The sequence below is a fragment of the Nomascus leucogenys genome, chromosome 20, assembly GCF_006542625.1.
Source record: "Nomascus leucogenys isolate Asia chromosome 20, Asia_NLE_v1, whole genome shotgun sequence".
Classification (NCBI taxonomy): Eukaryota; Metazoa; Chordata; class Mammalia; order Primates; family Hylobatidae; genus Nomascus; species Nomascus leucogenys.
The window spans coordinates 58,676,564-58,700,237 of record NC_044400.1 but is presented as its reverse complement, the minus strand read 5'-3'; the positions used below and the strand labels follow the sequence as shown (position 1 = coordinate 58,700,237).

Sequence of the window (23,674 nt, the reverse complement as noted above, 5' to 3'; positions counted from 1 at the left end):
ACTTCTGTTCTGTCTGCCATTCTACTCCTTAGTCTAAGGCTACTTTTACTGTTTACTTTCTCTCTTCTCCCAAACTTTTTGACCACTTCAAGAGAAAATCTTGTAATTTCTGTGTTAACCATTATCTAGTCTCAATTCATTTATTTAACTTCCAGTGGATTCTTTTTGCTGTCTGCCAATATTATATTTGTTACTCATTGTCTGTCTTCCATTTAGGTTGTTCTAAAACTTTTTCATGCTTGTGTGGCCCCTAATTCAACCTCTGTCTCACTCATTTTAAGCATTTCTCACTTACATTTTATAAAGAATATTCAGGTTATCTCATTCAAGCTTCCACAGCTTCCTTCTTTTTTGTTGCCACATCTCTTTTTGCTCCAATCCTCTGAGATCTACTGTCTGCTGCACATTTTTTTTCTGTGAGATCAAACTTGGCATGTCTAAAACTGTTTAAGTTCTTTTTAAAATGACCATCTCTTCCTGACCTTCCTGTTTTTGTTACTAGTGATCAAGTGCTATATATTATTTCTTCCCATAGTCTTATAATCTCCTCTTTCTTTTCATTACCAAGGCTGTTACCATAGTAGTCACAATAATGATGATGATGGTGATAATGCTGATAATGTTGCTTTTCATTGTTTATTTTAGACATTGTGCTTTAATTCACATCCTTATCTTATTTTTATACCTCCCAACTTTCAGTCTATCTCTCCCAATCTCCTTATGTACTCTCAATACTATTAACTTTAATTATAAGCAGACGAACCCTTATAGCTCACTGCCTTTTAACAGACCTTCAGTGATTATTCCCAGTTGCCTAAAAAATGAAGTTCCGATTCCAGAGCCCAGCATTTAAGAATTTTTACTATCTGTCCTCAGCCTTCCCCTTCCACTTTGTCAGTCTCTGCTGTCTTATAACTGTCCTATGTGCCTGTCCAAGTGAATCATTTTGCCTTTCCCTCTTGCATCATTAACACTTATTTTCCTGTCCTGGAAAGCCCTTTCTCCCTGTTTTGTGTTACAGAAATCCTATCTATTTTGTGAGGGTCAGCTCAGATGGCATCTCTTCTCTGATGTTATTATTGATTATCCCTGTTGAAAGGGATCTCTCTCTTGAACTCTGTTGAATAGCTCTCTGTTGTTTTATGGCCCTTAGCACAAATTGCAATTTATTATAGTAATTGATTTTTTTTATTTTTATTTTTTGAGACTGAGTCTTGTTTTATCGCCCAGGCTGGAGTGCAGTGGTATGATCTCAGGCTCACTGCAACCTCAGCCTCTCAAAGTGCTGGGATTACAGGCATGAGCCACTGTGCCCGGCCTATTATAGTAATTTCTGTATACATCTTTCTGACATTTATTATATGTCTTTTGAAAGAAGTAACAGTTTAAAAACATTTTTACATAACTGCTGCATCTAGTACACTGGACTTTATGTAGCAGGAGCTTAGTAACTTTATGTTGGATTGATAGTAAAGGAGTTAGCCATCTATTTTCCCAATTATTACACTATTTATTTTAAGGATATTTACTGAATACCTACTCAGTAGAAGATTCTATGCTGCAGAAATTCAGAAATAAATTAGATACAGATTCTGCCTTCAAGTAATTGCAAGGTTTAGTAATTGAAATAAGACTTGGACACTAGATGTAATACAAAGTAAAAAGTGCTGTGTGGCTAGCGGGAAGTGACTAGGAAGTTTCGTCCGCACACTGGGAAGGAGTAGTATACAAGTGGTTTCTTACCAGGTTATTCTTTGCCCTTTTTAATGAAAAAGAAGCTTTAAAAATCCAGTTAGTGTTTCTTTTCACTTTGTATTCAGTAAAACATGGGCAGAAAATATTTTGAATTGTACCCTGGAAAAATTCAATTCATTTTTTTTTCAATTAAAGTTTTATGAATTACTTTAACTTCACTTAGCTCTTGATCGTGTCTTCAGAGTTGGGTTATAAATCAGCTTCCTGCAGTTTCTGGCAAGCTACACTGGTACTTAATTTTCTGGGCTCATGAGGTTATGAAGCTTCTTATTCTGTATCAGCATTTCCCAGAATGTTTTCTGCTAAATACTAACCTTGAGGGATGCTCCACAAAAAAGGGTTCCTTGGACAAGGAAGTTTGCAAATTGAGGAACACTGCTTTCCTTTTGATGACTCACAATTTGTTTTACTATTTTTGCTGGACTTCATATTTTGGAAGAGTTTTGAGAAGTTAGCACAGAGTTCTTATAGATCTCATACCCAGTTTCCCTTATTATTAAAATCTTAACATTAGTATGGTACATTTGTTATAATTAATGAGCCATATTGGTTGATACATTATTATGAACTGAAGTCCATAGTTTATTCAGACTTCCTTAGTTGTAACCTAATGTCCTTGTTCTGACCCGGGATCCCATCCAGGACACCACATTACATTTGGTTGTCATGTCTCTGTAGACTGTCTTGGCTATGACAGTTTATCAGACTTTCCTTGTTTTTGATGACTTTGGCAGTTTTGAGAAGTACCATTCAGATATTTTGTAGAGTATCCCTTTCTTGGAATTTATCTGATGTTTTCTCATGATTAGACTGGGATTGTGGGTTTTTTGGAGGAAGATCCCAGATGTAAAGTGCCATTTACATTTATCACATCATATCAGGGTACATACTATTAGCATGATTTATCACTGTTGGTGTTAACCCTGATCATCTGACTGAGGTAGTATTTGTGAGGCTTTTCCACTGTAATGTTACTCTTTTTTCCTCTTTCCATACTGTACTCTTTGGAAGGAAGTCACTACATATAGACCATACTTAAGGAGTGGAGAATTATGTTCCACCTCTTTGAGGGAGGGTATCTACATAAATTATTTGGAATTCTTCTGCATGAAAGAGTTTCTCTCCTTCCCCATTTATTTATATATTCAATTATTTATTTATATCAGTATGGACTCAAGGATATTCATTTTCTACTTTGAGTTTTAATATTTTTTAATTTTGTTGCTTGCAATTTGTTTCGGCATGTTAAAGGTTTGGAGAAGTTCTGCAGGAAAGAAACCTGTTTAATTTTATTTAATCCAGTGTTGTTCAAGCTTACTGATCATGAAACCCTATTTTCATGTAAAATACCTTGGGAACTACTTTGCTATGCCCTTCAGTGAAAGCTGTATTTGAAGATATACAGCGTGATAAATGTAAGTGCATGAGTTTTCTTGTGAAACAATACTAATAAGCTATATAGATCCCTAATTATATCCTAGGTACCATTCTAGTGCTATACATGTACTCACTCATTTAATATTCATGATAACCCTATGAGGTGGGTTACCAATGTGGTCTTAGGTCTCACTTTACAAAATGAGAAAGTGGTAGAGCTGAGATTTGAACCTGGTCAGCCTGGCTCCAGAATTTACATTACCTGATATTCAGTCTGTTTATCTAGCTGAGAAATGCTCAGGCAAACTCAAGATGTACTATGTGGTTGAATTTATTCTGTTCTCTATCAGTCCAGTAACCTTGGCAAAAATGATAATTTTGTTAATTTTGCATTACTTCAGTTCTCACGCCCTTCCTAATGGTCTTTTTGCCTTCTATATTGTCACTCCATTTCCTAAAATTTCCAATACCTTGAGGACACAGCTCAAATTCTTTATTATGGCTCACAAAGCTAGAAATGATCTAGCTTTGTCTCATCTCTTGCCTTCTCACACCGTTCTTCCCCAACCTGCCATGCACATACTTTCTCTCTCTCTAATCATACTTGACCTCTTCCACTTGTTGCAATAGGAGAACTTTTGCTTATGCCACTGCGTCTGTTTGAAACTGCCTCCTCTCATCCCATATATTTCTGGCTATACTTGAAACTGCCTCCTCTCATCCCATATGTTTCTGGGTGTACTTGAAACTGCCTCCTCTCATCCCATATATTTCTGGCTAGCTTCTGCACATTATTTATGTTATCAAGTGAGATGATAGATTGTTTAGGATGGCTCTCTAACTCCCAGATCTCAGATACTCAGGTACTTTTCCTGTGTCATCCATCCTCCACATGAGAGGCCCCCTATACTTCTCTACTATAATACTTGGGTTGTTCGTATCATCATTTAGATTATTTAGTCTCTGTGAAGTAGGACCTGAGTCTCTCTTTTCACCACTGTATCTCCAACATCTAGCACAGTCTCCAGCCCATAGTAGATAATAGATATTTTTAAAAAATTATGAATGAATAGCATAAACAAAAAATAGAGAATATTCCTAGAAAATATTCAGACCCTTTGACTTAGTAATTCTACTTCTAGAACTTTGTATAAAAGAAAGAATCAGAAACACAGAAACTTATGTTTGTAATAATAGTAAAAAATTTAAAAGAATCTAAATGAATAACAGTAGAGCTTGCTTAAATATGACATGCTGTTTCTGAAAGAAACAATGTTATATAGGCATCAAAAACGTCCATTTTTGAAGAATTATAATGAATAGGAAAGGCATACATTATAATCTTATATGGAGAAAGCAAAATATAAAACAATATAATTTCAGTTTAATCCAAAATATATGTGTTTTTATGTCTCAATTACACACATATACATGCATAGAAAAATGAAAGAAAAAATATTAATATTGGTTGTTTTTGTTTGATATATTATTTTTATAATCAGAGAAGAATTACTAAAATGTTTTTCTATTAGATAGCTGGGTTATAATTAGTTTTTTTTGTCGGAGTGAATAAAATAGTTTCCTGATTTTATAATTTCATAAGTTTTTTTACATGCTATTTGTTTAATATATGGTTTAAAAGACATTTTGTTTACCTTCATTGTTATTAAAAAGTAGTAATGCTATACTAATTTAAAAAAATCAGTATAATCATGAATCTTTTATAATTTTTTGCTTCTCATACTTAGAAATTGCTTTATTTATGAAATTCCTGAAATCCTTTGAGTCAATACCATAGATTCCAATTATTAGGGAAATTTACTTGAAGGCAACAATAATTCCATTTAGAGAGGATATAGGTTTGGGTAAAAGGTAGATGTCTTCCTATCTGAACATTTTAAATGTTAAGAACCATTCACTTTCCTTTTGAATAACATGAAAGCTTTGAATTTATTTTGTAAGTCTTTTGGGTAGAAACCATCTATTTATTTATTTTGGGGTGCTAAATGTACATTGAAATTATTAAATAATAGCACAGGCATAATCATGATTTTTTTTTGGCATTTCTTCTAAGACTTAGGGCCTAATTATCCACCTCCACGAATAGGACCTGAGAAAAATTGTGTCTATAAAACTGGAGCTAGAGTGGACCTCAAGTTTATCCAGTCTAAACTCTGGCAAGTGTTCACTTCTCATCTCCTTTTGCTCCAGGACTTCTGGAATCAAGGAGCTCATAATTTCACTGAGTTAAGTTATATTTGAGGTAAATATTTCTACTTTTGCAAAGTGTCTTTTTCATATTAAATGGTCACCTGCTCCTTACTACATTTACTCACTGGTCCTCCTTTTGTGCTTAGCACATAGACAGCATTCAGTATATTAATATATTAGTCAGTGAGTCAGTGAGTGAACAAAGGAATGAATGGATACCAATTAATTAAGATTAGAGTTCTTGAGGAAACCTAAAGGATGGCCAAGCTTGAAAGCAGCTGCTTGCTTCTTCATCTTGGATTTCCCCTCATTGTCAGGAAATTCTATTCCTGTTTCTGATAACTATGGAACTGACTCCTTTGACCATCCAAGATTTCAATGGAAATGACTTCACTTACCATCTGACTGAAGTTCTTGCAAGAGATACCTTGGAAAAGACCTCTCCACCTTGACACAGTGTTATAGATATGGGACAGAGGATAGACATGGCCAGCAACTGGGGTCACTTTTCTTTCCTTATTTTTAGGATTTTCAAGGAAGTGGTATATGTTCAATTGACAATGTTCAAGTTTAGCCATATCTAGCTTTTCTGTTTGCTCATTCTTTCATGTTTTTTTCTGTAGTTTATGACATATGGACTGATACAGATCTTATGAACTTTTTGCAAACTATCTCTGTCCCATATTATTTGTATATCTGTCTTATCCTCCTGACTTCCACCACGAAAGTGATGTGCTTCTTAGTGACAGGAATGCTGTTTTATTCATCTTTAGTGGCATGTATTTTATAGGTGGCTAATAAATATTTGCTAAATCAATGTAGTTTCATCATTTAAAATCTCAGATAATATACCTCATTTCCCCCATTCTAGTTATTTAAAAACCCCATTTTTCTGAATTGGACATGCTCTTTTTTTCTTTCCTTAATGCTTAGTCATAGTATTTCTCTGTTCTGGGTCATTTCTAAGTTCCTGCTTTAATTGTATAGCTCAGAAAAAAATGGTAATCAAATAAGTTTTTATTATTATTATTACTATTATACTTTAAGTTTTAGGGTACATGTGCACAATACGCAGGTTTGTTATATATGTATCCATGTGCCATGTTGGTGTGCTGCACCCATTAACTCGTCATTTAGCATTAGGTATATCTCCTAATGCTGTCCCTCCCCCCTCCCCCCACCCCACAACAGTCCCCGGAGTGTGATGTTTCCCTTCCTGTGTCCATGTGTTCTCATTGTTCAATTCCCACATATGAGTGAGAACATGCAGTGTTTGGTTTTTTGTCTTTGCGATAGTTTACTGAGAATGATGGTTTCCAGTTTCATCCATGTCCCTACAAAGGACATGAACTCATCATTTTTTATGGCTGCATAGTATTCCATGGTGTATAGTGCCACATTTTCTTAATCCAGTCTATCGTTGTTGGACATTTGGGTTGGTTCCAACTCTTTGCTATTGTGAATAGTGCTGCAATAAACATACGTGTGCCTGTGTCTTTATAGCAGCATGATTTATAGTCCTTTGGGTATATACCCAGTAATGATGGCTGAGTCAAATGGTATTCCTAGTTCTAGATCCCTGAGGAATCGCCACACTGACTTCCACAATGGTTGAACTAGTTTACAGTCCCACCAACAGTGTAAAAGTATTCGTATTTCTCCACATCCCCTCCAGCACCTGTTGTTTCCTGACTTTTTAATGATGGCCATTCTAACTGGTGTAAGATGATATCTCATTGTGGTTTTGATTTGCATTTCTCTGATGGCCAGTGATGATGAGCATTTTTTCATGTGTTTTTTGGCTGCATAAATGTCTTTTTTTGAGAAGTGTCTGTTCATGTCCTTCGCCCACTTTTTATGGGGTTGTTTGTTTTTTTCTTGTAAATTTGTTTGAGTTCATTGTAGATTCTGGATATTAGCCCTTTGTCAGATGAGTAGGTTGCGAAAATTTTCTCCCATTTTGTAGGTTGCCTGTTCACTCTGATGGTAGTTTCTTTTGCTGTGCAGGAGCTCTTTAGTTTAATTAGATCCCATTTGTCAATTTTGGCTTTTTTGGCCATTGCTTTTGGTGTTTTAGACATGAAGTCCTTGCCCATGCCTATGTACTGAATGGTATTGCCTAGGTTTTCTTCTAGGGTTTTTATGGTTTCAGGTCTAACATGTAAGTCTTTAATCCATCTTGAATTAATTTTTGTATAAGGTGTAAGGAAGGGATCCAGTTTCAGCTTTCTACATATGGCTAGCCAGTTTTCCCAGCACCATTTATTAAATAGGGAATCCTTTTCCCATTGCTTGTTTTTGTCAGGTTTGTCAAAGATCAGATAGTTGTAGATATGCGGCATTATTTCTGAGGGCTCTGTTCTGATCCATTGATCTATGTCTCTGTTGTGGTACCAGTACCCTGCTGTTTTGGTTACTGTAGCCTTGTGGTATAGTTTGAAGTCAGGTAGTGTGATGCCTCCAGCTTTGTTCTTTTGGCTTAGGATTGACTTGGGAATGCGGGCTCTTTTTTGGTTCCATATGAACTTTAAAGTAGTTTTTTCCAATTCTGTGAAGAAAGTCATTGGTAGCTTGATGGGGATGGCATTGAATCTATAAATTACCTTGGGCAGTATGGCCATTTTCACGATATTGATTCTTCCAACCCATGAGCATGGAATGTTCTTCCATTTGTTTGTATCCTCGTTTATTTAATTCAGCAGTGGTTTGTAGTTCTCCTTGAAGAGGTCCTTCACATCCCTTGTAAGTTGGATTCCTAGGTATTTTATTCTCTTTGAAGCAGTTGTGAATGGGAGTTCACTCATGATTTGGCTCTCTGTTTGTCTGTGATTGTGTACAAGAATGCTTGTGATTTTTGTACACTGATTGTGTATCCTGCGACTTTGCTGAAATTGCTTATCAGCTTAAGGAGATTTTGGGCTGAGACGATGGGGTTTTCTAGATATACAATCATGTCATCTGCAAACAGGGACAATTTGACTTCCTCTTTTCCTAATTGAATACCCTTTATTTCCTTCTCCTGCCTGATTGCCCTGGCCAGAACTTCCAACACTATGTTGAATAGGAGTGGTGAGAGAAGGCATCCCTGTCTTGTGCCAATTTTCGAAGGGAATGCTTCCAGTTTTTGTTCATTCAGTATGATATTGGCTATGGGTTTGTCATAGATAGCTCTTATGATTTTGAGATACGTCCCATCAATACCTAATTTATTGAGAGTTTTTAGCATGAAGGGTTGTTGAATTTTGTCAGAGGCCTTTTCTGCATCTATTGAGATAATCATGTGGTTTTTGTCTTTGGTTCTGTTTATACGCTGGATTACATTTATTGATTTGCATATGTTGAACCAGCCTTGCATCCCAGGGATGAAGCCCACTTCATCATGGTGGATGATCTTTTTGGTGTGCTGCTGGATTCGGTTTGCCAGTATTTTATTGAGGATTTTTGCATCAATGTTCATCAAGGATATTGGTCTGAAATTCTCTTTTTTGGTTGTGTCTCTGCCAGGCTTTGGTATCAGGATGATGCTGGCCTCATAAAATGTGTTAGGGAGGATTCCCTCTTTTTCTATCGATTGGAATACTTTCAGAAGGAATGGTACCAGTTCCTCCTTGTACCTCTGGTAGAATTCAGCTGTGAATCCATCTGGTCCTGGACTCTTTTTGGTTGGTAAGCTATCGATTATTACCACAATTTCAGAACCTGTTATTGGTCTATTCAGAGATTCAACTTCTTCCTGGTTTAGTCTTGGGAGGGTGTATTTGTCGAGGAATTTATCCATTTCTTCTAGATTTTCTAGTTTATTTGCATAGAGGTGTTTGTAGTATTCTCTGATGGTAGATTGTATTTCTGTGGGATCGGTGGTGATATCCCCTTTATCATTTTTTATTGCATCTATTTGATTCTTCTCTCTTTTCTTCTTTATTAGTCTCGCTAGTGCTCTGTCAATTTTGTTGATCTTTTCAAAAAACCAGCTCCTGGATTCATTAATTTTTTGAAGGGTTTTTTGTGTCTCTATCTCCTTCAGTTCTTCTCTGATCTTAGTTATTTCTTGCCTTCTGCTAGCTTTTGAATGTGTTTGCTCTTGCTTTTCTAGTTCTTTTAATTGTGATATTAGGGTATCAATTTTGGATCTTTCCTTCTTCCTCTTGTGGACATTTAGTGCTAAAAATTTCCCTCTACACACTGCTTTGAATGTGTCCCAGAGATTCTGCTATGTTGTGTCTTTGTTCTCGTTGGTTTCAAAGAACATCTTTCTTCTGCCTTCATTTCATTATGTACCCAGTAGTCATTCAGGAGCAGGTTGTTCAGTTTCCATGTAGTGGAGCGGTTTTGAGTGAGTTTCTTGATCCTGAGTTCTAGTTTGATTGCACTGTGGTCTGAGAGACAGTTTGTTACAATTTCTGTTCTTTTACATTTGCTGAGGAGAGCTTTACTTCCAACTATGTGGTCAATTTTGGAATAGGTGTGGTGTGGTGCTGAAAAAAATGTATATTCTGTTGATTTTGGGTGGAGAGTTCTGTAGATGTCTATTAGGTCCACTTGGTGCAGAGCTGAGTTCAATTCCTGGGTATCCTTGTTAACTTTCTGTCTCGTTGATCTGTCTAATGTTGACAGTGGGGTGTTAAAATCTCCCATTATTATTGTGTGGGAGTTTAAGTCTCCTTGGAGGTCACTCAGGACTTGCTTTATGAATCTGGGTGCTCCTGTGTTGGGTGCACATATATTTAGGATAGTTAGCTCTTCTTGTTGAATTGATCCCTTTACCATTATGTAATGGCCTTCTTTGTGTCTTTTGATCTTTGTTTGTTTAAAGTCTGTTTTATCAGAGACTAGGATTGCAACCCCTGCCTTTTTTTGTTTTCCATTTGCTGGGTAGATCTTCCTCCATCCATTTATTTTGAGCTTATGTGTGTCTCTGCACGTGAGATGGGTTTCCTGAATATAGCACACTGATGGGTCTTGACTCCTTATCCAATTTGCCAGTCTGTGTCTTTTAATTGGAGCATTTAGCCCATTTACATTTAAAGTTAATATTGTTATGTGTGAATTTGATCCTGTCATTATGATGTTAGTTTGTTATTTTGCTCGTTAGTTGATGCAGTTTCTTCCTAGCCTCGATGGTCTTTACAATTTGGCATGTTTTTGCAGTGGCTGGTACCAGTTGTTCCTTTCCACGTTTAGTGCTTCCTTCAGGAGCTCTTTTAGGGCAGGCCTGGTGGTGACAAATCAGTCAGCATTTGCTTGTCTGTAAAGTATTTTATTTCTCCTTCACTTATGAAGCTTAGTTTGGCTGGATATGAGATTCTGGGTTGAAAATTCTTTTCTTTAAGAATGTTGAATATTGGCCCCCACTCTCTTCTGGCTTGTAGAGTTTCTGCCGAGAGATCAGCTGTTAGTCTGATGGGCTTCCCTTTGTGGGTAACCCGACCTTTCTCTCTGGCCGCCCTTAACATTTTTTCCTTCATTTCAGCTTTGGTGAATGTGACAATTATGTGTCTTGGAGTTGCTCTTCTCAAGGAGTATCTTTGTGGTGTTCTCTGTATTTCCTGAATCTGAATGTTGGCCTGCCTTGCTAGATTGGGGAAGTTCTCCTGGATAATATCTTGCAGAGTGTTTTCCAACTTGGTTCCATTCTCCTTGTCACTTTCAGGTACACCAATCAGACATAGGTTTGGTGTTTTCAAATAGTCCCAGATTTCTTGGAGGCTTTGTTTGTTTCTTTTTGTTCTTTTTTCTCTAAACTTCTCTTCTCGCTTCATTTCATTCATTTCATCTTCGATCACTGATACCCTTTCTTCCAGTTGATCACATCGGCTACCGAGGCTTCTGCAATCTTCACGTAGTTCTCGAAACTTGGCCTTCAGCTCCATCAGCTCCTTTAAGCCCTTCTCTGCATTGGTTATCTTAGTTATACATTCATCTATTTTTTTTTTCAAAGTTTTTAACTTCTTTGCCATTGGTTTGAATTTCCTCCCATAGCTCGGAGTAGCTTGATCGTCTGAAGCCTTCTTCTCTCAACTTGTCAAAGTCATTCTCCGTCCAGCTTTGTTCCGTTGCTGGTGAGGAACTGCATTCCTTTGGAGGAGGAGAGGTGCTCTGCTTTTTAGAATTTCCAGTTTTTCTGCTCTGTTTTTTCCCCATATTTGTGGTTTTTTTTTTTTTCAGTATGTGCTACTTTTATTAAGCAGTATTTTGTCAATAAGTTTAGCAATATATATTCTTTCATGAGTCTAGCATAAAGATGATAATGAATCTACTTGTCTTTATTTAATTCTCTTATTCTAATGTATTTAGAGCTCTTTAAAGGGATATGTAATTAAATTACCAAGAATTATTGTCTATTTCCACTGACAAGAATGAACTTTGGTGATTTTTTTCCTTTTGTCATAGTAACCTAGTTAGAAATCAGACTTTCACTTGAAAAAGCAAAAACAACCCCATATTCCTAGCACCAAACTCAAACAAATACCATTTCTATAATAGGCATATACACGAAGTTTTCAGATGCCTTGAGTTAATAGCCTTTCACAATAAATTATTTTTTAATGTTTAATTATTATGGCTACGTAATAGTTACATGTACTTATGTGGCACATATAATAATATTTTGATACAAGCATACAATGTATAATGGTTAAATCAGGGTAACTGGGATATCCATCACCTCAAGCATTTATCATTTCTTTTTTTTTTTTCTTTTTTTTTATTATTATACTTTAGGTTTTAGGGTACATGTGCACAATGTGCAGGTTTGTTACATATGTATCCATGTGACATGTTGATTTCCTGCACCCATTAACTCGTCATTTAGCATTAGGTATGTCCCCTAATGCTGTCCCTCCCCCTTCCCCCAACCCCACAACAGTCCCCGGAGTGTGACATCTTTGTGGTTTTATCTACTTTTGGTCTTTGATGATGGTGATGTACAGATGGGTTTTTGGTGTGGGTGTCCTTTCTGTTTGTTAGTTTTCCTTCTACCAGACAGGACCCTGAGGTGGAGGTCTGTTGGAATTTGCTAGAGGTCCTCTCCAGACCCTGTTTTGCTGGGTGTCAGCAGTGGTGGCTGCAGAACAGCGGATTTTTGTGGACTGCAAATTCAGCTGTCTGATTGTTCCTCTGGAAGTTTTGTCTTAGAGGAGTACCTGGCCGAGTGAGGTGTCAGTCTGTCCCTACTGGGGGGTGCCTCCCAGTTAGGCTGCTCGGGGGTCAGGGACCCACTTTAGGAGGCAGTCTGCCCGTTCTCAGATCTCCAGCTGTGTGCTGGGAGAACCGCTACTCTCTTCAAAGCTGTCAGACAGGGACATTTAAGACTGCAGAGGTTCCTGCTGTCTTTTTGTTTGTCTGTGCCGTGCCCCCAGAGGTGGAGCCTGCAGAGGCAGGCAGGCCTCCTTGAGCTGTGGTGGGCTCCCCCCAGTTCGAGCTTCCTGGCTGCTTTGTTTACCTAAGCAAGCCTGGGCAATGGCGGGCACCCCTCCCCCAGCCTTGCTGCTGCCTTGCAGTTTGATCTCAGACTGCTGTACTAGCAATCACCGAGACTCCGTGGGCGTAGGACCCTCCGAGCCAGGTGCAGGACACAATCTCCTGGTGTGCCGTTTTCCAGGCCCGTTGGAAAAGCGGAGTATTAGGGTGGGAGTGACCCGATTTTCCAGGTGCCGTCTGTTACCCCTTTCTTTGACTAGGAAAGGGAACTCCCTGACCCCTTGCGCTTCCCGAGTGAGGCAATGCCTTGCCCCGCTTCGGCTCACGCATGGTGCACTGCACCGACTGTCCTGCACCCACTGTTTGGCATTCCCTAGTGAGATGAACCCGGTACCTCAGATGGAAATGCAGAAATCACCTGTCTTCTGCGTCGCTCACGCTGGGAGCTGTAGACCAGAGCTGTTCCTATTTGGCCATCTTCAATCAAATAAGTTTTAATCAGCACTTCTTACATTCTTAATAGTCTTTCTCGTTGTGCTTTCATGTGTTATTTTTTAAGTTTCTTCATTTGTAAAATGATAGTAATGATACACATCTTATAGGTTAGTAAAATAACATACATTAACACATGTGAATCACATAGTTGTGTTTCATCAAGTAAAATAACACATGTAAACACATGTAAATAATATAGTTGTGTTTCATCAACTCTTTCCATTCAGAATACTTTCTTATGATGTCTAATTTCTTTTCTGTGTAACTTTTTCTCTTGACTGTTTTCTCTATATATTACATCTAATGTTAAATTTAGAGTTGGTAAATTGAAATTCTTGGTACAATGGGATATCTATTTGGAGAACTGTGATTCATCACTTTACAGAAAATACCTGAATGAGCTGTTTTTGCCAAAATAATTATTTAAAGGATAATTTAACAAATATTCAACATCTTGTCTAGGTGTCATTCCAAAAGTTATCTTTCTATTTTGAATGGCCTTCATGTTTGAATTTTTAGTAAGTTTTATGCTGTTTTAAAATTGTGTATTGCAGTCTTGAAAATTTGTATAGTACAGCTGACCCTTAAACAGTGTGGGGTTTACGGGTGCTGACCCTTTGTGCAGTCAAAAATTCACATATAACTTTTGACTCCCCCAAAACTTAACTACTAATAGGCTACTGTTGACCAGATACCTCACTGATAACATTAAGTGGATTAACACATATTTTATATGTTATATATATTATATACTATATTTTTACAATAAAGAATGCTAGAGAAAGGAAAATGTTATGAAGAAAATCATAAGTAAGAAAAATATATTCATTATTTATTAAGTGGGAGTAGATCATCATAAATATCTTCATCATAAATGGTCATAAATCATCTTCACGTTGAGTAGGCTGAGGAGGAGGAGGAAGAGGAAGGGTTGGTCTTGCTGTCTTGCCAGGCAGAGGCAAAAGAGGTAGAGGAGGTGGAAGGGATACCGGAGAGGCAGGCACACTTGGTGTAATTTTACAGAAATACATTCTAACTCCCATCTGACGTTTTTACTTTTTCATTTTTCTAAAAATATTTCTATATGGTTCCAGTCCTCTTTCACTGTTTGCTTTAGTTTCAAGGGTCCATGTTGCAAAATCTTGATACGGACACTGAAGTCATGGGTCCATGTTGCAAAATCTATGATACGGACACTGAAGTCAAAAGCAGTCTTGAATAATCAGAACTCTTCTGCCAGATTGTCCAATGTCAATTTTTTTTTTTGGCACCACTTCTTCTACATGTTCTTCCTCATTTTCTGACAGTGGTCGTCTGGAAGCACTCATCTCCATGAAGTTGTTTTTAATTAATTCCTCCGGTGTGGTGTCTATTAGCTGTTGAATTTCTCTAAAATCAGTATCTTGCAACCCTTCACTCCCAACCTTTTTTGGTCATATCTACAATCTCTTTCATTATTTCCTTGATTGACTCTCTTGTAAATCCTGTGAAGTCTGTACAACATCTGGAAACAGTTTTCTCCAGCAGGAATTTACTGCTTTGGGCTTGATGGCTTTCACAGCTTTTTCCATAACAACAATGGTGTCTTCAGTGGTATAAGTCTTCCAGACTTTCATGGCGATCTCTGTATTGGGTTTCTCTTCCATAGCATTGGCAAATCTTTTCCATAGGGTGCTGTATATAATGAGCCTTAAAGGTCCCTATGACCCAGACCTAGAGGCTGAATTAGAGACGTTGTGTTTGAGGGTAAGTAGACCAATTTGATATCTTCTATGTTGAACTCACGGTGTTCTGCGAGGCGAAGGGCATTGTCCAATATCAAAACAGCTTTAAAAACAGTCCTTTACTGACAAGATACTTCCTGACATCAGGGGCAAAGCATAAATTGAACCAATACAGAAAAAGTGTTCTTGTTGTCCAGGCCTTCTTGTTTTAAAACCAAAAACCTGGCAATTGGTGTTTATCTTTTCCCTTCAAGGCTCAGGGGTTAGCAGCTTTACAGATAAGGGCAGTCCTGTTCCTAAACCCAATTGCATTTACAAAAAAATGGTAGAATTAGCCTATTTCTTCTTGCCTTAAATCCTGGTACTTGCTTCTCTTACTTACTAATAAAAGTCCTATGTGGCATTTTTCCCTCCTAGAATAAGGCACTCTCTTCTGCATTAAAAACCCATTCAGCCAGGTATCCTTTTTCCTCAATGATTTTAATGGCATCTGGGAACTCATCTTCTGCCTCTTGGTCAGCAGAAGCTGCTTCTCTTGTTCTCTTGACATTTTTAAGCCAAACTGATTTTGAAAATTGTCAAACCATCCTTGGCTGGGATTAAATCCTCCAGCTTTAGATCCTTTTCGTTTCTTTTGCTTTAAATTGTCATCTAATGACTTCACTTTTTCTCAAATCATATTTGGAGTCTATGGGTATGCCTTTTAGTAACCCTGCACCCACATAAAAGCTGTATTTTCAATACTAGATAAAAGTATTTTGCAAAAAAAATGCAAGATTTTCACCACTGGTTGTGTAGCTACAGCAATGGCTTCATGAATTTCCTTTTCTTTTTTTAACAATGGTCCTTATGCTGGATTCATTTCTCTTGAAGTGATGGGCAACTGCAGCTGCAGACCTCAATCTTCTGTACATATCAAGCAATTGAATGTTTTCTTGCAATGTCATGACTTTTCTTCTTGGGAGCATTTCTAGCATCACTAGTGGCTTTTTGTATGGGTCCCATGGTATTATTCAGGGACAATATTGTGCTCAACACAATTAAAAAATGTGAGACTGCGAGAGATCACTTTTTACTGCAATACACAATTTACAGGCCTGTGGAACTGCTCACATGGAGATGATTAGCATCACCCAGGGTTTCAAGCAGATACTCACAGCACTTGAATTCACTGTGAATTCAATAGCAAGAGGAGGTGGCTACAAAATTGTTACAGTAATATAGTATGTGCTACAGTTAATTTTATGCAGTTGTGATTTAATACTGCATCTTTATGTTTATATTTCTCTCAACTTCAAATGGTACCATGTATAGTCTGAAAGTATATATACATTTTTAATAAAACTTAACTTTTTATAATAGTTTTATGTATACTTTATGGTAGGAAATGATAAAATAGACTACTAGTATCTACATATATTTTATGCATTCAGATCAAACCCAACTTTTTCTTAAAATTTTCAATATGTCTAGGCTATATGGTTTGTCTGTGAGGTTTTTTGAAATTGTTGCTGATCTCCAGAATTTTTTCCAATATATTTATTGGAAAAAATTTAAATATAAGTAAACCCACACAGTTCAAGCCTGTGTTGTTCAAGGGCCAGCTCTGTATATTATGAGCTGCACATTGATGTCTATTGTATTTAATAACTTTAATTTTGTTTTTATGTCTGAGAGTTAATGCCTTTTTATCAATTCTAGAGCCCTTTGCATGAGTGATTGAAAATGAGAATATTTGTAACCATAATTTAATAGCGAGCAATTTGGTTCCTTATAATAGGATAAATAAAAATCCAGGGATTGGATTTTTAATATGTATGCAAATTTTATTTTATTGTGATCATTTAATTAGAAGTATTTTTTAATAAGCTTTTTCTTACCTGTTTCCTCCACCATTTGGGGTGGGAGGCAGCAGGTAACAGAAGGCTTGTTAGAGGAAATGATTCTTAATCTGACATCAGAAAGGTGAATGAGATTTATCTAAATAAGGTGGGTGTAAAGATATTGAATGTGGAAGGTAGGTTGTATCATTATAATTAATGTTTGCTCATTAACAATGTACCCAGATAAGAGGTACCAAATAAGTCTTGGATCTAAGAGAATTATTTATAGTTAAGGAGAGAATTAGAATGAGCCAATAAATAGAGTTAATTTGGGAGCTATTTCATGTAATGTATTGAGTATGCTTTTATTCTTGAAAATCTATTTCTATAAATGTAGTAAACTGAACTTTATACATTTCACATAGCTTGATATTTATCCTTCAGAAGAATTTTTTCTGTTCATTCACTGCTTGGGCCATTGCATTAAAATTTTTTAAAATACTTGCAACATTACTTAGGGTAGAAATATGTTTAATTATTGAGCATCTATTATGTGCTGGACACAGTGTGATTTGTACCATGATAGGTGGAGGACAGGGTGTTATGAAAGCCCATAAGCAAAGTCACCTAATGCTATCTTGGTTGGGGACCAGGTGAGAAAAGTCTTAATGGAGGAAGGGATATTTAAGCTGATACCTAAAAGGTGAATAAGATTTATTTAGACAAGAATAAGAATGTTGGAGGTGGGAGTTGAGCTTGGAGAGCAAATTTCAGATAAAGAGTAATGTATTTGAATGTGTGTGTTGAAGAAGCTATGAATAATGATAGCTGTAGTAAAAGCCATCACTTATTGAATGATAATTATCATATTATGCCACTGTTTGAGTCAGTTTACATGTATTAACATCTTTTAATCTTTTTAACAGCCATATAAGGGAACTGTTGTTATTATTCCACTTTCATTAATTGATTATTGATTATTAATTGTTCTTTAAGAATAATATACAGTTCTCTCCTTGTTTCCTTATTAGGTCTGAATTTTGGGATTTTGGTATTATTTTATTTTGGTTTCAGTGAGCTAGAAGTGGTCTGTAGGCACATTTATTAAAAAAACAAAAAATATTATTATGGCATTTTAGCTTGTCAGTGAAAAGAATATTATATTAAAATATGGTATTTATGGATGATCAAACCTAGGACTATTAAAACTTAATTTCCATGTTATAAGAAATAGAAGAGATAATGAAGAAAGTAATCAATACTATGAAAAATAGTGAGACAAATCCAAATTGTGACACATTCTAAAAGATAACTGGCCTGGACCTTTCAAAAAAGTCAGTATAATAAAAAAATAAAAAAAGAATAGAGAGATTCTAGATTAAACTGCTCTGAAAGACAGAGACATAACAACCAATGAAATGTAATGCATGAATTTTGAATGGATCCCAGATTTTAAAAAACTATAAAAGATATTTTGGAGACAACTGGAAAATTTGAATATATATGGACTAAGTATGACATCATGAAATATTAATTTTCTTAGGTATGATAATGATATTGTGATATGTTGGAAAACGTCCTTATTCTAAGAATATGCATGCTGAAGTATTTAGGGGTAAATTTTCATTTTTGGAAAAATTACAGTGTAATAATTTCTGTACATTTTTACCTTTTACTAGGTCATTAATGAGATTCCTAAGTATTAAACACTTATAAACTGCTTAAATTTAACTTATCTTTTTATCTGATATTTTCCATATAATGTTTATTACCACATGACTTCTTGACATTTTAAAAAATCTATCCTCATTCCCATCCTCAACCAAAATGTCAGTTATTTGAGGACTGAGGCTTTCTGTTATTCACTGCTTAATTCATAGCACAAAGGATAGTATCTGGCATATAGTAGGCAATAGTCAGTATTTGTTGAGTGGACTAGTAAATAAGGATAACCAATCTCAACCAGCCTTACCATTTCTATATAATTTGTAATATCTTTAATTTTTTTATTAGTTTTAGTATTGTTACTGGAAAAGATAATTGATTGTTTTTTATGTTTCAGGGAAGTTGGGAAAAAAGAATTTTGAAGAGTTTAAATAGTATGTGCACTGAACTGAGTATCCCACTGGCACGAAAGGTACTTTTAAACATTTTTCTGTTTAAGTATTTCATTGTGAATCAAATACTAGGAAGTATCATGAAGTTATATAACTGTTAGGCACATTTATTTATTTATTTATTTAGGGGCAGAGTCTTGCTGTGTCACCCAGGCTGGAGTGCAGTGGCGCGATCTCGGCTCACTGCAACCTCCGCCTCCTGGGTTCGAGCAATTCTTCTGCCTCAGCCTCCCAAGTAGCTGGGACTACAGGCACCTGCCACCAGGTCTGGCTAATTTTTTTGTATTTTTGATAGAGACGGGATTTCACTGTGTTAGTCAGGAGGGTCTTGATCTCCTGACATCATGATCCGCCCACCTTGGCCTCCCAAAGTGCTGGGATTACAGATGTGAGCCACCGTGCCCGGCCTATTTATTTATTTTTACTAGTATATCAACTTGGTTTGAAACAAAAATCTGTAAAAGGCCAATTATGTGGGTATATTCTATATAGATTTCTATTTTGTGTGCTATAATAATTATTATAACAAACCTGTATCTTTGCAAATAAACAGAAATATGAATCTGTAGTATAGACGAGTTAGACATTTGGCTGTAAAGATTAGGAATGTGCTTTAAAGATTTTAATTACCTTTAGTCTCCTTACTTTTTGGCTAATTAGCACAATAGCCATATTCCTTGAATCACAGTTAGAGTTCAGGCATACTGTGATCTTGTAATAGGTAATACGGTACCATCTTTCGGTATTAACATAGGAAACAAAAAGGATAATTTGTCATCTCTCTGTAGAACTGGAATTCTATTTAGATCTAATACTCAACATTTATGTTACTCTGGGCCTTGAGGAGAAAAGATGAGAAAGAAAAGAAAAAACACTTGAGGGATGTTCTGTATTCTTTGTAGCTGCTCACAAGTAGGAGAGAGTCAGTTTCCCTTTACTTCATTTTCCCTACCTGCTATTTATTCCTTGTTGTTGGACAGGATGTAGTGGGTATACTTTGGATAATATCGAAGGGAAAATTACTGAAGGCGCCAGAAGGATAGTGTTTAAAAAGGGATACATTTATATTAAAAACTGTCTAAATATGTAGTATTGTATATACTGCCTTTCTTATAGGAAGGTGATGCTACTGACTCTTAGTCACACTCTCTTGGCCGGGCCCCCTTGTGATGCTTTTCTGAGACTGCTGGATGGGGGTAAGAGATGTAGTATGTGGCTGAGGAGCAGTTTTTCTTTGTGAAATTTACTGGCCAGTACAGATCACTTGCCCTCTTTTATTGGACTCATTAGCACCATGTTCTAACTAAGCCATTGAGACTAGATATAACATAATAGTTAAATAATAATTTAAATGCAGTTACCCCCCAAATTCAACATGTTTAATGAAATTATCCTGTTATGGTTGTTTATTTAGCTTTTAAATAAGTTATTGATTCTTGTTTTTAGTTGTATTGCTAGACTTCAAAAAATGAAATGAAACCAGTTTCAAAATTACCTTTTCCAGAGGCCAGTTGGAGAACAGAAAGAACTTCTTAATAAATGGAATGAAATGGGAACTGATGAACCAGGTATGTGAACAGTTTTTTCTGAATGTAGTAGTGGAAAAATAATTGCCTTCCTAACTGTGGATCTAAAATAACATAATTAACAGTTCTTTTGGGAAGATTGCAATTTTCCTTCTCATTAATTTTCTGTCATCTGGAAAACCAGAATTAGACTGGCCTGCTCAAACTCCCAGACACCACATGCAACTAATAAATACAGACATCAGGAGCAGCTTTTTGTTTGTTTGTGTTTTTAGAGACAGGTTCTTGCTCTATTACCCGTGCTGGAGTGCAGTAGCATGATCACAGCTCACTTTAACCTCAAGCTCCTGGGCTCAGAGTGTCCTTTCACCTCAGCCTGCTGAGTAGCTAAGACTACAGGCACACATCACCATGCCTGGCTAATTTTTTTATTTTTTGTAGAGATGGGGTTTTGCTATGTTGCCCTGGCTCTCTCTGTTGAACTCCTGGCCTCAAGTAATCCTCCCATCCTCCCACCAGAGCCTCCCAAAGTGCTGGGATTACAGGTGTGAGCCACTGCGCCTGGCCTTATTTATCCTTTTTTAAAGCAGCCTTTAAAAACATTTTTATAAAATTATAAATTATCCAGTGGATTTTTGAGATTCTTGTCTTTTAATTAAGGTAAATATTGTGCAAGCTTAATTATATTGGGTTGTTAAAAATAGGATAAATAGTGAAAAATACGTTTGAAGACTTTAAAATGTTTTAAAGAATTTATTTTCGTTCATTTTAATATTTAAAATCTAGTCAATTTTGTAAATATAAAATGAATAACAACTATATTTCATTTACTATGATAGATGGCTGTAATTGTATAGACAGACATGTACATAACCCTTCCTCCTCCCCGTCCTTTACCACTGCTAAAAATACATGTAGGGGACTAGGTAAGAGATAAATACCATAATAGAGTTATTATATATAGTTATTTGAGTTCAAAAGGGGGAATAGTTTAATACAACTGGAGGAATTCACTAATAATGCATTGTTTGTATTTTAAGTACATTGAGAATTCTCATATAGAACCTTTATGTTACATTGACATTGTTTGGCCAGTTCAGTTATAAATAATTATAATTTGTGAATAGGATGCTCTTAATTTCTTCCAGAAAATGTCATTTAGGATGTTAAGGGAAGAAATTGTCTTTTCATTTTAGTGTTCTCTGTACTTAATGCAGTATATGACAAATAATTGATTCTCAAGAAATGATTGAATTAATCTATCTGTATGATAACATATGAAAGAATGATTAACATTTATTTAATAAGGCTTCATATATTATTAGCTGAAATTTTGTTTATAATCTATCTTATTCTAGATTTAAGCCTTTTCAGACCTGTTTATGCACCTAAGGATTTTCTTGAGGTAGGTTCTATTGGATAAATACACATATATTAATGAACAAATAATGTGAATAAATGATGATGTAAAAATATATCAAGGCAGAGGGATTAGCATGTAAAAAGCCCCAGAGTCATTGAAGCAGTAGAATGACATGATCAGATCTGTGTTTGAAAATTACCCTTGGAAAATATATTGGAATATGGAAAGATTAGCATTGAGTAAATCAGTTAGGATAATTTTGATTAAAAAATAGTGACTGTAGGAAGTGGGTTCCAAGATGGCCAAATACGAACAGCCCCAGTCTGCAGCTCCCAGCGTGATCAACACAGAAGACGGGTGATTTCTGCGTTTCTAACTGAGGCACCTGGTTCATCTCATTGGGACTGGTCAGAAAGTGGGTGCAGCCCATCGAGGGTGAGCCGAAGCAGGGAGGGGCATCGCCCCACCCGGGAAGCGCAAGGGGTTGGGGTATTTCCCTTTCTGAGCCAAGGGAAGCCATGACAGACTGTACTGGGAAAATCAGGACACTGCCAACTAAATACTGCGCTTTTCCAACAGTCTTAGCAAATGGCACACCAGGAGATTATATCCCATGCCTGCCTCAGTGGGTCCCACGCCCACGGACCCTTGCTCACAGCTAGTCTGAGATCAAACTATGAGGTGGCAAGCCTGGCTGGGGGAGGGGTATCCGCCATAGCTGAGGCTTGAGTAGGTAAACAAAGTGGCGGGAAGCTCGAACTGGGTGGAGCCCACCACAGCTCAACGAGGCCCGCCTACCTCTGTAGACTCCATCTCTGGGGGCAGGGCATAGCTGAACAAAAGGCAGCAGAAACTTCTGCAGACTTAAACATCCCTGTCTGACAGCTCTGAAGAGAGCAGTGGTTCTCCCAGCACAGTGTTTGAGCTCTGAGAACAGACTGCCTCCTCAAGTGGGTCCCTGACCCCCATGTAGCCTAACTTGGAGACACCTCCCAGTAGGGGCCGACTGACACCTCATACAGCCTGGTGCCCCTCTGAGACAAAGCTTTCAGAGGAAGGATCAGGCAGCTATATTTGCTCTTCTGCAATATTTGCTGTTCTGCAGCCTCCGCTGGTGAAACCCAGGCAAACAGGATCTGGAGTGGAAAACTCCAACAGACCTGCAGCTGGGGGACCTGACTGTTAGAAGGAAAACTAACAAACAGAAAGGAATAGCATCAACATCAACAAAAAGGACATCCATACCAAAACCCCATCTGTAGGTCACCATCATCAAAGACCAAAGGTAGATAAAACCACAAACATGGGGAGAAACCAGAGCAGAAAACTGAAAATTCTAAAAACCAGAGTGCCCCTTCTCCTCCAAAGGATCACAGCTCCTCGCCAGCAACAGAACAAAGCAGGACAGAGAATGACTTTGATGAGTCAACAGAAGTAGGCTTCAGAAAGTCAGTAATAACACACTTCTCCGAGCTAAAGAAGGATGTTTGAAGCCATCATGAGGAAGCTAAAAACCTTGAAAAAAGATTGGATGAATGGCTAACTAGAATAAACAGCATAGAGAAGACCTTAAATGACCTGATGGAGCTGAAAACCATGGCACGAGAACTACGTGATGCATTTACAAGCTTCAGTAGCTGATTCAATCAACTGGAAGAAAGGGTATCAGTGATTAAAAATCAAATGAATGAAATGAAGCGAAAAGAGAAGTTTAGAGAAAAAAGAGTAAAAAGAAACGAACAAAGCCTCCAAGAAATATGGGACTATGTGAAAAGACCAAATCTACATTTGACTGGTGTACCTGAAAGTGACAGGGAGAATGGAACCAAGCTGGAAAACACTCTTCAGGATATTATCCAGGAGA

At 36.9% G+C, this 23,674-nt stretch overlaps 1 protein-coding gene across 4 annotated transcripts in view; it reads left to right on the top strand.

The window, feature by feature from the left end:
* Positions 1-23,674, top strand: part of TBC1D19 (TBC1 domain family member 19) — a 178,450-nt gene that overhangs the window by 28,342 nt on the left and 126,434 nt on the right. For all 4 annotated transcript variants that reach the window (XR_004027327.1, XM_030801175.1, XM_003258556.4 and 1 more), the window contains 3 exons: positions 18,867-18,941; positions 20,426-20,489; positions 21,806-21,852. Coding sequence is in view for 3 of the 4 variants with exons in the window: in XM_030801175.1 (XP_030657035.1) it covers positions 18,867-18,941; positions 20,426-20,489; positions 21,806-21,852 (186 nt within the window). In the remaining variant the exon portion in view is untranslated. The remainder of the gene's footprint in view (positions 1-18,866; positions 18,942-20,425; positions 20,490-21,805; positions 21,853-23,674) is intronic.